We start from the raw sequence: 15,596 nt of genomic DNA, 5'->3' as shown, positions 1-15,596 counted from the left end.
ATGGAATAAGCATTTAATAAGTGATTGCTGACTTGAGCTGTACAAGACATCTGTTGTGGTCCAGGAGGCAAGTGGAACTGAGGTGGAGTAAGTTAATGGCCACACTCCCACACCATCTACTGGGGCTGTTGGGAGCCAAGACTCTGTGGTGCAAACCTGAGGTAATTTGACTTAACTTTGTGATCTGGGACCCAGTTGTGGTCCCTTTGGTTAAAAAAGAATATTGTATAAAGAAAGTTTTGTGCCTCTGATGGGAAGTTCCTGGTCCCCATGGATCTTCCTTTGTGGACTGCTTTTATCTGCATTTACTCCTGTTTGTTGTTCTCCACCCTCCCCCCATTCTGGAAGTTACTGAATAAGCTTTTATTAAATAAATTACCTATCTAAAACCTTAGTTTCTGAGTGGTCCATTGCATCAGACATGGAACCATAACCAGGCCAGGCTAATAAAAGTACTTTCCTGGAGCCTTTCAAATTTAATCCAAAGAACCTTAAACTGAAAGGTGGTAGGGTAGGGGGTGGGGGGTTGAAAGGAAAAAAAAAAAAAACTGCCTAAGAATCCCTGCCAAGCTCTGCCTTAGAGAGTGGCTATAGTGTAGAAGAGGAGGAAAAAAAGGTAGTCATCCAGAAAATCTCAAGAGGAAAATTCAAGGAAGGAGCCAGCAATAAAAACCATGGTCTCCGATGCCTATACATACAAAATATGTATAATAAACAGGCTGAACTAGCTCCCTGTGAGGAGGAAAATCTGATTTCAAGAGTATCACAGTGACTTGGTAGGATGGAATCCATGACAGGGATATGGCCCTGAAAGGTTATATATTTTTTCAAATGTTAAAAGATGGGAAAAAGAGAGTAGAACGGTTTCATGCATCGAAAAGATACAGTCATGTGAGGGGCTCCTGGAGCCAGAGTAAGCATGGCGAAAAGCATTTGGGTAAAGATCAACAGAAGAACAGAAGACATATTGTTATCCAAGTATGCAACAGACAGGGGAAATGGATTAAAAGATCAGAAACCTGGCACAGGAGTAAAATATAATACTGATGGGGATTATAAATTACCCAGATATCTGGGGAGAGGTGTCTGTCTGTCTGTCTCCTATTTTCATTCTTCTGTCTTCTTTCTCTGATCTCGCTCTGCTAAAGAAAACTATTTTATAATTTCCTGTCTTGCCTTAATAATTTCATTCTTTCAGGAACATTAATGGACTACCAATGGAGCTGCAAATTTGTCTAGCTATTCTGAGGAGCCATTTGGAATTAGTTTTCAAGTCATTAAATTATCCGTATCTGTTGATTCAACAAATACCATAACCAGATCTATATCCAAGAGAGATCAAAAACAAAACAAAACAAAAAAAAGAAAAAGAAAAAGAAAAGGAAAAGAACCCACGTGCATAAAACATAGGAGCTTTTTTTTTGTGGTGGCAAAGAACAAGAAAGTAAGATATGGTTGAACAAATTAGAATGTGTGAATGTAATGGAATAATATTGTGTCATAAGAAATGATAAACGGGACAGTTTCCTAGAAAGCTGAGACATGAATTTATGCAGTAAAGTGGATAGAACCAAAAGATCAATTTATACAATAATACCATCAAGAAAAGGAAATTGAAATAGCTCAAGAACCCTGATAAATGCAGTGACCAACTGTGATTCCAGGGATCCAGTGAGAACCTACTCACCTCCTGATAGAGAGGTAATGGGATCAAGGTGAAAAATGAGTCATATATTTGGGACATGGTCTATTCAGGAATTTATTTTATTTGTCTTTTTTTTTTTTACAAGGGGTTCATTTTTTTTTCTTTAAAGGTGGAGATGAGTTGGAGAAGGTAAAAGAGAAAAATAAGTGTTTTTTAATTGGAAATTTTAAAAAATACAAGTTTAAAAGGAGGCAGCTATACAGAGAGATGGGAGAGGGAGAAAGTAACTATTCACTTTAGAATTTAAGATAAAGGAAAGTCAGACGTAGACTAAAATGGATTTTAGGAGAGCATTTCACAGATTTGGAAAAGGAAATTTGATCGATTGAAATTCTATGAAGAAATAAGCCATGAAGGATGGGGAAATTTGAAGTAGAACTACTGAAGACACAGTAAGAAAAAGTTTCAATGAGGGAGAAGGGAGTTGTTTTTACACATAGGGAAGTTGGCTGGAGTATATAAATATGTAATTATAAGGAAATGTAAGATAATCACAATTCTGGTTCATGTTGTACAATGGAAAAAAACAAAAAACAACAACAACAACAACAAAAACAGGATCTCTAGCCAGAGGGCCATAGTTCAAATCTCAATTTTCAGTTACTTGAATCTTTGAATCTTGCTCTGCTCCATTTCTGTAAAATGAAGACACTGAAAATCTCAACTCCTTTCAAGATCTAAATCTACAATGTTATGAACAATAGAAGCATATAATGTTTCTACATTCATATTTGTGTATTAATATAATGAAATAGTCTGTAATCTTGTGAATAATAGAAACATTATTCTCTCTCTATGGAATTATATATATAGAATACATAGTCTCTCTATATTGATAGAATGAAACAATTATATATATATATATATATGTACACACACACACACACACACACATATATATATAAAATGTTATGAACAATAGCAGGAAAGCCATGGACTTTTCACAAAAAGACAACTGACTCAAAGGCACTTATTTGTACAGAGTAAAGTTTCCAGAGGAAGCCAGGTGTTTTCCTGATTTCTAAAGTAAACTGGGATTTAATATGAAAACCCCCCACCTGCTTGAAAATAATCCTCAGAATAACAGAAGCCACCCCCACCCAATTCTGGCACTTCAGGGACTTATACCTGCCCAGACAAAGGTTCCGAAGGAGCTCTTCAGATTCACAAATAAGATGGGAGGTTCAGGTATAGTTTATGAAAAAGAAATGTTGGAAGCATAAGACCAACCCACTTCTCTCCTCCCTTCCAGCTTCCCCACCCTCCCACTTAAACCCTTCACATTTCTGTTTTTAAAGGTCCTGGGCCCTTCTTAAAATGGTAATACCCAATGGAAGGGAGATTATCAGGATCATTAAAGGTGACTTTCAGGTTGTCCTGTGTCCCTCCATTTATTGTTCATTCATTTGGTGAGAGCTGGCTATGTATATGTTTCACTTATATAAACATAAAAATAAGCTTCTGGAAAACAAGGAGTATTTTTTGTTTTGTTTTCTAATTCTTGATCCCTACTATAGTGTCCAACAAATCTTTAAGATGGGAAGCATTTAATAAGTGCTTGTGGTACCAAGTACTGGGGTTACAAAGAAAGGCAAAAACAGACCCCACTCTCAGGGAGTTTACAATCTAAAAGGGGAGGCAACATGTAAACAGCCAGATATAAACTAGGTATTTGCAAGTTAAAAGGAGCTAACCTCAGAAGGAAGGTCCCGGCAGATGGGACTGAGACCTTTATAAATCCTGATATTTCAGGGGATAACAGAATATAGATATAGAAAGTCCCTTCTTATCCTGAAAACTACTTTCAAGCTATAAAAGCTCCCCCTTTCTCCTTAATCTGGCCTTCTGGGACTTGGGGAACAAGTACAGACCCATCTTATTGATCAGTCAGAATGTGTTTATTAAGTGGTACAATGAGCTGGCCTTTGTAACTGATAAACAGAAATGGGTCAGTCCTTGTTCTCCTGTTCCTACTTAGCTTTCCAGTCTACTTAACCACTTACCCATCATGCCCTTCTGTGCCCAAGTTCAGCAATCCAATAATCCAATAATCTATTGTCTCCGCTACTTTCCCTACGGGCTACTCTCTATTCCTAGAATGCTTTTTCCTCATGTTTGCCCCTTAAGAAAATTGTGTGACTATTACATCAGGGATCTTGTGCAATCTACCTTGGGAATGTCTGTTTAAATAAACTATTCAAAGTCTCTTTGAGCTTCGGCAGTTAGGTACCACAGAGTCCTGACCTGGAGTCAGAAAGACCTGAATTCGAATCTTACTAGCAAGTCAACCTCTGCCTCAGTTTGCTCAACTGTAAAATGGGGATCATAATACTGCCTGCCTCCCAGGGTTGTTGAGAGGATTAATTAGCATTTTCTGTTCTATTCTTCTTGTTATTTATTCTCCCCTTCCAGCTCCAAATCCTATGATATAGAAGAAGGGGGCCAAAGAGCAACTTTTAAGAATGGCAGAGTAGGGCAGCTTGGATAGGAAATTGTGATCAGGAGGCAATATTAGAATCCTGAATTTTGGAGATGTGGGAGTTTGGGTGATGGTGACATTTACAGTGTGTTGAGCCTGTGAATGGCCATGGCAGAATGGAATTGGAGGTTATGGCAGTTAAACCAAAAGGCTAAGGATTTAGGAAGGCTGGGGTCACCAAAATAATGATTGATATTGGGGTGAGAAGGCAGATTGCAGGCTAGGGGTGCAAGTTGTTAAGAGGTGGGTAGATGGGGATGAGAGAGAGGGTGATCTAAATGGATAGAGTGATTACAAGAAAATGAGAAAATCTAGATGTGATGGTGGGAAGATGGAGTACGCCATCTCCCCCTAGACCAATGAGTCAGAAAGCGTCCCAGAATGTCTGCAGAGTAAGGGTACTCTGATCCTATTTAATCTGAAGTTACAATTTCAGAGACTAAAACTGTTCAAAGATCCTAAATTCAGTGGCTTTTTTTTTTTTACAGGCTCAAAAAAACTACTATTCTTCCTCCTTCCCTTGCTCCTCCATACACATACATTGCTCGTGACATGTAAGTTGGGTGGAATTTAGTGGCTCAAAAAAAAAAAAAAAAAAAAATCCCACACCATCACCCTCTATCACCAAGGGAGGTTAGAAAGGAACATTTAAATTACTTTCTCCCTCAAAAGTGTCCAAATATAGGTTAACCATAAACAGTACCATATAGTCTTCTGTGAATTTACCTAGGAGATTAAAGACTCAATCTCATTTGGTTCTGCTCACTACTAAAAATTAAAAAATAAAATAAAAGTGCTTAGAAGTTTTGATTATACAGGGTCAAATATGGCATTTACACAGGTTTCCAAATTGCACGGCTCTAGAGACCAAGCCAGGATGTTGGCTGAGCAAATGATCAATTTATTCAGGAAGAAGGTTGGAGCAGAGAATTTTAAGACATCTTTCAATCTGACTGGAATATGGAACAAGTTGCTGTCTATTCTGGGTTGGAGAGGGCCCTAAAAGCACAGCGTCATCAGAGCTTGGTTAACCAACCACCAGATCCTTTTTCAAACTCAGTTGCGAGCGAGGCTGTTTTTCTTCAGGCATACAGAGCAGCACAGTCAAGGAGGGGACTACAAGGTTCCATGAAAAATAGCTGGTTATTGGACATTAGGGACTCTCTTACCACAACAAATTCATACCATATGGATTGCCTAGAACCAACTATTCAAGGAACAGGAAAAAAAAATCATGGTGGTTTCGAGGCGGTGTATAACAATCATTTTTCACAGTAAAAATAACCCAGCCTGCTCAGCTGTAACGTGGGAGCGTGCAAGTTTTCCGATATGAAAAGTGAAACTACTACTGATCCTATGTAAAATTGGGACTTTTTTTTTTTACTCCAAAACAGACAGCAAACCTTTCTAAGAATAGCCCTCCCCCAAATCCAAAATCCTCTTTCCATCTCTTCCTTTTTTGGCTAAGTTTATCAGACCCCGAATGCATGTTTCTTGCCCACTGTACCAGAGCAGTCTTTTCAGTGTGAGGGTCCTCCATCCAACTATTCCATTTACACCTCTGAAGTTCTCCCCCCCCCTTCCGTTCCCTAACTTTGAGAGGACTTTCCTTCCAAATTCTCTTCAAACAAACAGCCCCTGAAATCCATTTCCTCCATAGAGCTTTTCCTGGCTTCTAAGTGAGCTGGACAAGATGACTTCCTTCCAAGCTGCCCTGGCTAATGCAACCCCCCATGATTTTCACTTTTACTTACCATCCTATCAAACAAACTTCTTTTAGCTTATTAAAAAAACAACAACAAAAAAAAGAACAAATGAACGTGAGCAAATTCAAGTTCAACAAACTGCAATAGCTAGGGGTGCAGAGACAAAAGTGAGGTTCCTTACTCTCAAATAAGAGTCATTTTAGATGATGACATTTTATAAGTTTGTTTATGGAGACAACTGGTCTTTACTTTTTTATATTTTTTTCCACTTTTGTATTCAACATCCTACATAAAATTACAGGACAAATTTGGATCTAAAAATCACTTTAAAAATAAACCTAGTCCATCCCATTTTTGGTCTTTGGTTAGAAATTTTGGGAGACTTTTAACTTGCCCTAATCCAGTGTCCAATATAGATGAGCATTTATTTCAATGATACTAACATCCTGAATCTTAACTGTGAAATAGTTAAAAGTTCCACCATAGCAGTGACAGTTGGATTCAAATGTAAGTGAGTAGTGGTTTTAAAGTTCAATCAAGCAATGAATGCAGACAAGATTCAAAGCAGGAGCTGAAAATACTCAGAATAAAGCAAGGCTCTTGGAACCAAAATCTTCCAAGAAAACAATTTTTACAAATCACTGTATAACTGTCTGGTTTTTTTCTTCAAATAATAAAAGAGGGTTAAAGTTGAAGTGATTATTAAAACAGATATTTCCAGTTTTAAGCTGGAGAAACAAATTGTTCTTTCTATTCACTGCAAACTGGGACAGAAAATAAGTCTGCCGTTGGAATGAATGTGCAAGAGCAGTAGGCAGATGATTTTTTAATAGTTCCTTTCAGGCAACAGTTATGCTCCATTTAAAGAAGGAACATTTATTAAGCACTTACTAAGTACTGAAGATACAAAAAAAGGCATAACATTAGTTCCTGTTCTCAAATAATTCTTAAAATGGAGACAATGTATAAACTATGTACAAAGAAAAAGAGGTACAGATGGGATAAATTGGAGATAATCTTAGAAGGAAGGTGAAAGGGCTGCTTGCACATGGTGGTACTTTAGTTGGGACCTGAAGGGAGGAAGCCTGTAATGAAGTTGCTGAACACTGCCCAGCCATCTCCAGACAGGCTGCCTCCACTCTGGCCACGATGGGTTCTGAGAAGAGAGCCTTGGTTTATTGTGCCAGTATCCACGCCTTCATTCTGTCCTTGGACTAGCTACCACGTTCACTCTGTCTTTCAGGCCTGCAGTATTCTCCTGCCCCACCTTCTCTTCTCTTAACTCTCAGTTAAAAACCTACCTTCTGGAGGAAGCCTTTCCTAAATCTTCCTCATTCTAGTGCCTTCCTTGGAATTTCCAATTTATCTTTTAATAAGGCTGGTTTATACCTACTTATTTCCATCTGCCTCCCCATTCAGGCCGTGAACTCCCTCAGAGCACAGGCTGGTTTTTAAATCTTTTTTTGGAACTGTTACATAGAATAAAAGTTCATTGACATACCTTCTCTCCCATCCTTCTTTTCCAGGTCCCCTTTTTGGTGTGGCTTTCCCCATTGGGATATAAGCTGCTTGAGGGTAGGGATAAATACGTAATAAATGCTTTATCTATTTATACTAACCAAGTGCTTTCCTTGGAGTTGGAACTCTTCCCTAACCCCTACTAGTATAGTACATGTATAGACACTATACTTGCTAGTCTATAATATGCCTATTTTGGCCATCAAGAGATACACTTTGATATTGATGAATTGTACCACTCAGGAGGGGCTATAACTAAGGTTCCCTATCCTCTTAGAAAAACGGTTGAATTATAGTCCAATTTAAGAAACATATGCATTCATATTTTTGATGGCTTTCACTGCATAAACTTTATCCTTCCAGTACAGATTCCCTAAGAATGGGAATATAGACACATATTAAAAAAATGTGTATTATGTATACATGTATGTGAACACATACATATACAACCATATAGACACACACACTCTTTTATACTTAAAAGGTTTTTTTTTTTTTTTTTTATTATTTTTGAAGCATATTGTACCAAACATCTCTTGAATTTCAAAATAACCATATGTAATGTTGGTGAAACTGGAAACTGCTTCCAAAATTTCAACAGGGAAAAAAGTTTGAAGCTACAAGCATTTATTCAAATCAGCAATGCTATGACAAACGCAAATAAGTCAGTCCTAAATGGAAACTGAAAACATTTCTAAGAATTCAGATAAATAGTTAAAACAACTAGGACTTTATATATACATCTCGTGCTATACTCTAATTACCTTCAGAAAAATTACTTTGAATCACAAAGATAAACTCTGAATAAGTAAACCATGTGTCTAAAGACAAAACATAAAAATCATTTTAGGACATTGTCATTTTAAAATCTATAAGTGATGTTAAAAAAAATTTTCAAGAAACTGAAAAAAAAAAAGCCACAAATTTTAAAAATTCTACTCCCCTAACAATATGATATAAAAAGATATATACATTTTTAGTATTTAATAACCACCAAGAACCTTGGATCCCAGTACTTGCTACAGGTGAAACAAATTGGCTGTTAACTAAGGTTTGGTAATTATAATATTTAGTGAAATAACTCCTTGTGATCTTTAAACTCATATTTATAATAAGAACAGCTGTAGATAATATTTACAGTAATTTGTGGCTATTAAATAAACCTTTATGCAATAATTAGCAATTATGAAAGTCCCAATTTCCTTTGAACTCAATGTTTATAAAAACAAAATGAAAAACCTGTTCATCTCTTGTGCATTGAATACGATTTGTGAAATGCAGCATGCTGAACTTGACATACATCAGTTTACTTAGAACCCTGTCAAAAATCCAGAAATGGAAAGGGAGAAAGAATGACCATCAAAATAAAAGTTCCAAGATTTTAGTTTCTAGTTCTAAAATATTCTGGACTCTCAGCAAATTAAATTCCTTTCCCCCAATTCCACCGCTTTTGAAACCTATGGCACAGGGCTATACCAACACATCTAAAACCAATACAGTGAAATCAATTGTACATCCTATCAGGGGGGAAAGGAGAATGCTTCCACAAGGCTAATCTAGGATAGGAATGGCTAAGAAATGGAATTTTAGAAATCAGGGATGGCAAAGATGAATTAAGTCATGGAGTCTTTCCCCTGGGTGGGGGAAAGTACAGGGTAAATACTTTGGGTTTTATCCAGTCTACATCTAAATTCCAGAAAGGATGGAACTCTTAACACTCTGCTTGGAAATATATCTACGACATAACAGATTTCACTGTCAGGAAATGCCTCTCTTCCCTGATATTCAGATTGCATGTCCTTTTGTGTACTTTATCCTATTTCTGCTAAATCACATCTCTGCACCATGCTTTCTAACTCTTTTCATGGTATTTATACTATTCACTTAACTCACTTTTGTCCCGTTCCCAATATTGAGTAGCGCCAAATTTCACATTAGTTTGAATCTGATCTATTCATTCATCATAAACAAACTCTTTGAGATATCAATTTTAGTTGTCTCTCTGCCATTTTGCCAGCAAGGTGTCGCTCACATGAGAAATTTTTATAGGGGAAGGGGAAATATAAAGATCAAAAACAGAAAGATGGAGGAATATATTCTTTTTAAGATGTAAAGATTTAGGGTATATAGAAAGCTCTCATATCAGGTTAAATAATGAACTTATTCTTTACAAATCATATTGAAAAGATGATTTATTTTTCACCCAGAGACTCACTGGACATCACCATATTCTAGATTTCCTCTTTCCCAGTTTCTATAGTAGCTATCATAAAACTTTTCTTTCAATTCATCCCTTCATAATCCTTACATATTTTCAAACTTCCTAGGGCCCCACACTGTTTTCTAGATCTCCTTCCAATTTTGAAACAATCATAAATTCAACAGTGTCCTTTTTATCTCTCTTTTAAAATCACTCAATACACAGATGCAATACAGATGTAATAATCTTTTAATCTATACAGTCGTTTCACAACTTAAGAAATTCCAGTAAAATTAGGAAAACGTTGCAATTCCAACAAGTGAAATCATAAGGCTTACAAGGATACCATATGATAAAAATTTAAAGTGTCCATATAATAAATACACATATGTACATTTCTATAGCACAGATTCCAAGTTTTCCAGGTATTGCTAGGAATGAAAAATAAATTAAAGATCCAACTACTTCATACATACTTTAATGACATTAAAGGGGAGAAGCATATGTAGTGATGGAAATGAAGACAGTATTAAACATTTATGATTCCTAGAGAGTATGCAAACTGATGATTCAAACAGCCTTCTGTTACATTTTAACAAAGTCCTCATTTGATTATATTAGGTGCCTTTCAGATTAAACTACTCAATTCTAAGACGTTGTTTTTTCTTCCCTCAAAACGGAAAGATGAACATGCAGTTTAAAAAAAATCATTGTTCCAAGGTCAATATACATATATATATATCAATGTCAATAATTGAACTCTCATGAAGCCAGATACTTTTGGCCCTTCTAGTTCACACACCAATCTTTCACTGGTTAGCAAAAATCTGAGTAATTAAGCTTCAAAATATCTAAGTAAAGATTAGATAATAAATACTAAAGTTCATATGAATGAAAATGGGAATAAATTCATTCAATGATGATCAAAAGAAAAAAAAGCCAGTAATCTGACTGGGCACCTCACATGAACACTGGGCCAGAAAAAAAAAAAAAAAAAATTCTTAATGTAAATTTAAAAAAATTAAATTTAAAAGTAAAAAACCAAAAACAAAATCAAAAGCGCTCCTCCTGTCCCAAAGCAGACAACCAATGCACATTCCTCAGGAACTCTCTTGAATTTCACCTTCTTCCTCCGAAGAAAGTCCTGGATTTTCATTGCCAAAACTCTCAGTAGATTCATTTGTCTCTGGAAAAGTAAGTAAAGATATAGTCATATATTTACAGTATTGCTGATTTGACTGTTGTCAGATCTCCTTTTCTTCTCCCTCATGATGAGTTGGGAAGAGTGCTCTACCTCACTGGGCCCCACAAGTCAGATCCCCCTGCCAACAGCTGTGATGTACATCCTGGCCATGATAAACAAGAGTCCCAGGGACTGAAAGTGGCAATTACTTTGTGAGCTAATATTCTTCCTGAATGCAGGGAGGACTCGGGAATGGTCACTTCACAGTGTGGTTATGATTCCATGCTAGTGGCTTTGATTAGATCACTATTATTACACAGGATATGCAAGGGTGGTTAGAATACATTTTTCCAAGATTTCGCTTTTTCTTGTTTTCTGCAAAAAAAACCTGAGGGCTCAGTATACATTCATAAAATGTGGGCTGATAACCTAGCTAGGTCATGAGCTCCTAATAAATTTTGGAATAACAATATTGGAAGTCCACAGATCCTGGGAAAGAGGGAAAGGCAAGATAAGAAACACTAGGGGGCAGCTAGGTGGCGCAGTGGATAGAGCACCAGCTTTGAATTCAGGAGGACCCGAGTTCAAATGTGATCTCAGACACTTAACACTTCCCAGCTGTGTGACCCTGGGCAAGTCACTTAACCCCAGCCTCAAAAAAAAAAAAAGAAAAGAAAAGAAAAGAAAAAAAAGATAAGAAACACTAAATGCATTACCTGGACTGGTATTCCAGCAACCAAGACCCACGATAACAACAATAACAAAAGCCATCTTTCCCCTGACTCATGCCTCCCCTTACCCCCCCCCCCCCCCCCCCCCGCCCCTTAATTTCTTATGAAACAATAAAAGCCCGAGTCAAGGGATGGCACATGATCTGAGCAGAGGACAGCTGTTCTGTGCTACAGTCTCCATTTTAAACTAACTTTTTTTAAGTCAAGAAGGCAATGGCATTTCCTAATCTTGGGTTTTATTTGTAGAAATACAAGAAGGTTGACATTTTCCCCCCTCAAGTTAATGGTCCTCTATACCACAGGGATCAAATTCATTGCCCAGGGCAGGAACACTTAAGGCTAAACCAGATTAAAACATAATTAGAAAATTTTTAACAAAATAAATCAAAATGCAATACAACACAATGTAAACCACAGCCATAGGGATGTTTCCATTAGAGTATGGCCTAATAACATTTTACCACGGCTTAGAGAAAGGTATTAGATCGATTACTGCCCAATAGCTTTGGGGAACATCCTGAGGATTTTTGGAACTTTGGGTTCCAGGCCTACACTCCCTTACATGAGATGTTTTTCATCATTTGAATGTAGCCTCCTTGAAGGCAGGGACCGTTTCTTTTGGATTTGTATTCCCAAAGTGCAACATGGTACCCGGCATATTAGTTAACTAATTAACACAAGGCATTTTCTTCATTCATGTAGTTTGCTTCCTTATGGCTGCGCAGGTTCCCTAGCTTCTCTTCTGAACTGCCTTTACTTTAACCCCAAACTGGGAGATGCACAAAATAGAGTGACCACAGATGGCAAAAAATTACATGGACAGGCTAGAATGGTGATCTTAAAGACAAAATTTAATAGATTCTGCCTGTATCTGGGTAAAAAAGAAAATGCCCATTGTCAAGTCCAGGAAAATGAGGGTTGCTCAAAAGGCAATTTATAAGAAAGAAAAAAAGACAAAATAAATCTTTAAGTTCTGGTGAATTTCAAGGTGAAGGAGCCATCAGTACAATGGCAAACATTTATTAGGCAAGGTACTTGCCCCTGGGATAAAGAGCAATACAAAACCATGGCTACCCTTAGCTCCAGGCCTACTTCTTCCCTCCTCTCCTTCCTCTTGGAGGGGCTGTCTCCTCCCATAAGAAAGTCAGCTCTAGGAGGACAGGGCTGGTCTCTTCCCCAGCACTGAAGGCAGAACTCAGTACAAAGGAAGCACTTAATAAATCCCTCTCAGAAGAGTGCAACAAGCACAAGTAATAAGTGAATTCAAGGCAACTAACTGCAGAGGAAGGGAAGACTAACATCTGAAACAAGAATGTGGGAGTGAGTCTGGGGAGGCCGGGTGGATTCCTTGAGGTAGTATGACAGTAGGACTACAGTGAGTGCACTAGGCTGTGCCATGGGCACAGGGAGGCCATCTCACACCTGAAAACCAAGGAGGCTCAGGCCCCCTCTCCCCAGCCTGAGGGCACCAAAGCTGAGGGAAGGCATCCTCTGAGCAAGGACCCTGGGCTCCCTGGGGTCTCAGCTCATCACAAACTGTGGGAATCCTCACAGAAGCAAGCAGAGCTTCAAGATGGGCCCAGCAGCACCTGATTAATATCTGGGATGAGAACTCAGGCTTTTCTGGGTCCAAGCCACAGGCTGAGCCCCTGCTTTTCTCCCTCCTTAAGACTGCTGGCCCTCTGGCTGTCTCTGAGTCAGAGCACCATGCTGCTAATGTTGGAATGTAGCTAGGAGAGACACCGGAGGCAAATATCTTTAACCTCTTCTATTAGAGCTTGGCAGAGTTGGGAGGCAGAGTCAAATTTTGGACTCTTCAACTACTTAGAGAATTCTATAAAATATGAGATTAAATTTACCCAGCTTGGCCCTGAGGGGCACAACTAGGAACACAAAAGGCAAACTGAGGATGAGGGGAAAGACCCTGGTTGGGATTAAGAAAGGCTTTGTAATAATTAGAAGTACAAACGTCCTTTTTGAGAAGAAGAGTGCCATCTTTGCTATTACTAGGGTTGGCCGGACCAGAACACTGCTGAAACCTCTCCCAACTAAGGCATTGGAATTCTCCTGCTCCCACTTTGGCACTGCAAATGGCACAGATTTGAGCACCTTCGTGGACTGGTGTGAATACAGGCTGTTCCAAAATAATAATTTTCTGAAGGAAAAATTAAGCACACACCAAAATATATCATATCAAATTGCATTATAAAAATAGGCACTTAACAGTGATTAAAAAAAAAAAAAAAAAAAAAAAAGCCTATTTACACCATTTATAAATTCCAGCTGATTTTTCATTGCTGTCTTGCTGTTATTTTTGTTGTCATTCTGTTACTTCAGAGAGTGACATTTAGAATCCCACTCAGGCCTCTGCATAAGTTAGATCTGGGTAAAAAGTGTGGTCTTTCTCTAGACTAATATGTTAAAATAGTCTCCCTTTTGTCAAGTACAGGTCACTTGTACTAACTCTATAGTGAGGATTTAAGCTAATCAGCACAATTCCTTTGATGTGCTAATAAACACTGAGCCATTTTCTTTTAGATTTAAAAGAAACAAATATCAAACTCAATTTACCTACGGTTCCATCAATGAAGGCAGACTTTTCAAAAGTAACTTTTGGCAACCTATGACCATAAAAAACATTTTAACAGAAGCAAAGTGTGAAAACTGCTGAATCTCAGCCCAGAACCACATTTCATCTCCCTGCCCCCCACCACTGTAGCTAGAGCCAAAGTGAAGAGAGACACCTTGTACTTTAAATTCAAGACCAACAATTTAACATTTTGTCTTAGGAGAGGGGGAGGAATTCCAAAGCCTTTCCAAAGAAAATGCTGTCTTTGGTTCTTCCCAATTCCTAAATCTAGGCTATTAGCAAGACCACCCTGGCAAAAATCCCATGTTCCAAGAGCATACAAAGAAGCACCTTCTAACTGCTCATACAGGAAGAACTCACAAATGATTTTCTGAGGCCTTTATATCATTGACAAAATGAGAATCAAACCTTCCATGTTTTTGGTTTCCTCACTATAATCTCTTGTATTAAAAGCATAGCACCCAGAGAGCCTTCCATATCCATCAGAAAATGCCAACTTTGGACTTCAAGTATACTCCTAAAGCAGCCCTTTTATTCCCACATTTCTACAGGAAGCCCTACTTTCATTGGCATTCCTAAACAAGGTGAAAAAAGAAGCTGTGTGTGATGTGTTTATTTACACAGACATGTTTGCCCTGGCTAGTACTATACAGCTTTCAGTAAAACCAACATTTAGACAGAATTGTATGAAGATATTAATAAAATAAATTAAGTTATTACCTAAGATTAAAACAAACTTGTAATTTAAAGCTAATTTATGATTTATTTTGAGCATTATAAAATAATATAGCTACAAAAGTATGATTCTATAAAATATGAGAGACTATAGTATTTGGGATCTGCAATTTGTAACTAAGGAATCTCAAGAGTTTGTTCCAAGTAATGACTGCCAAATTTTGGTCATTTTGAGGATATATCTCTTTCACTACTAATTCAATTTAAAAAAAAAAAAAAGATGTGTCACAAACAGGAGGGAAAATATAACTAATTCAAATCCTATTATAGGAAAAAAATCTTGTTAGAATAAAGAGCTTGAAGCCTCCTGCTGCTTACACGTATTGTTTATGTAAGAATTAGCAGGATTTGTGGGGTAAAATAATTAAGTCTTCTCTAGTCTCTTAAAAGTGTTTGGTTTATAATTACAATTTGTATCTGAAATGGTATCTTGTGGGCTTGAATAAAGAAAATATGAAGCAAAAAAGTCCTTACTGAACTTTGTATAGGTTACTGAATCTTCCTTTTAAAAGGATTCCAAGCTTAATTTAATGTATAGATTGGGAATACAAAATAAGCTATGATCAGAAAAGGAGGGATGATCAATTGAGAGGTCCAGAGGAAGTTTTTCTGAGGGATGGATCCTTCACAGGAAGCCATGGACAACATTTTGCAAGATCAGGAATGGATGAGTTGTAATTTATATTATTATGAGAGAGGAAGGGCAGCAGAAACAAGCTTTTATTAAGCTTGTGCTAAATATTACCTCA

General features: G+C 37.5%; 1 protein-coding gene across 2 annotated transcripts in view; it reads right to left on the bottom strand.

Moving 5' to 3' along the window:
• Positions 1-9,584: 9,584 nt before the first annotated feature.
• Positions 9,585-15,596, bottom strand: part of ZNHIT6 (zinc finger HIT-type containing 6) — a 57,257-nt gene continuing 51,245 nt past the window's right edge. For both annotated transcript variants that reach the window (XM_074266342.1, XM_074266344.1), the window contains one exon: positions 9,585-10,794. In XM_074266342.1, coding sequence (XP_074122443.1) covers positions 10,709-10,794 — 86 coding nt within the window. In that variant the 3' untranslated portion in view covers positions 9,585-10,708. The remainder of the gene's footprint in view (positions 10,795-15,596) is intronic.

The sequence above is a fragment of the Sminthopsis crassicaudata genome, chromosome 4 (genome assembly GCF_048593235.1).
Source record: "Sminthopsis crassicaudata isolate SCR6 chromosome 4, ASM4859323v1, whole genome shotgun sequence".
NCBI classification, from domain to species: Eukaryota; Metazoa; Chordata; class Mammalia; order Dasyuromorphia; family Dasyuridae; genus Sminthopsis; species Sminthopsis crassicaudata.
This window is presented reverse-complemented; position numbering and strand designations above follow the sequence as displayed.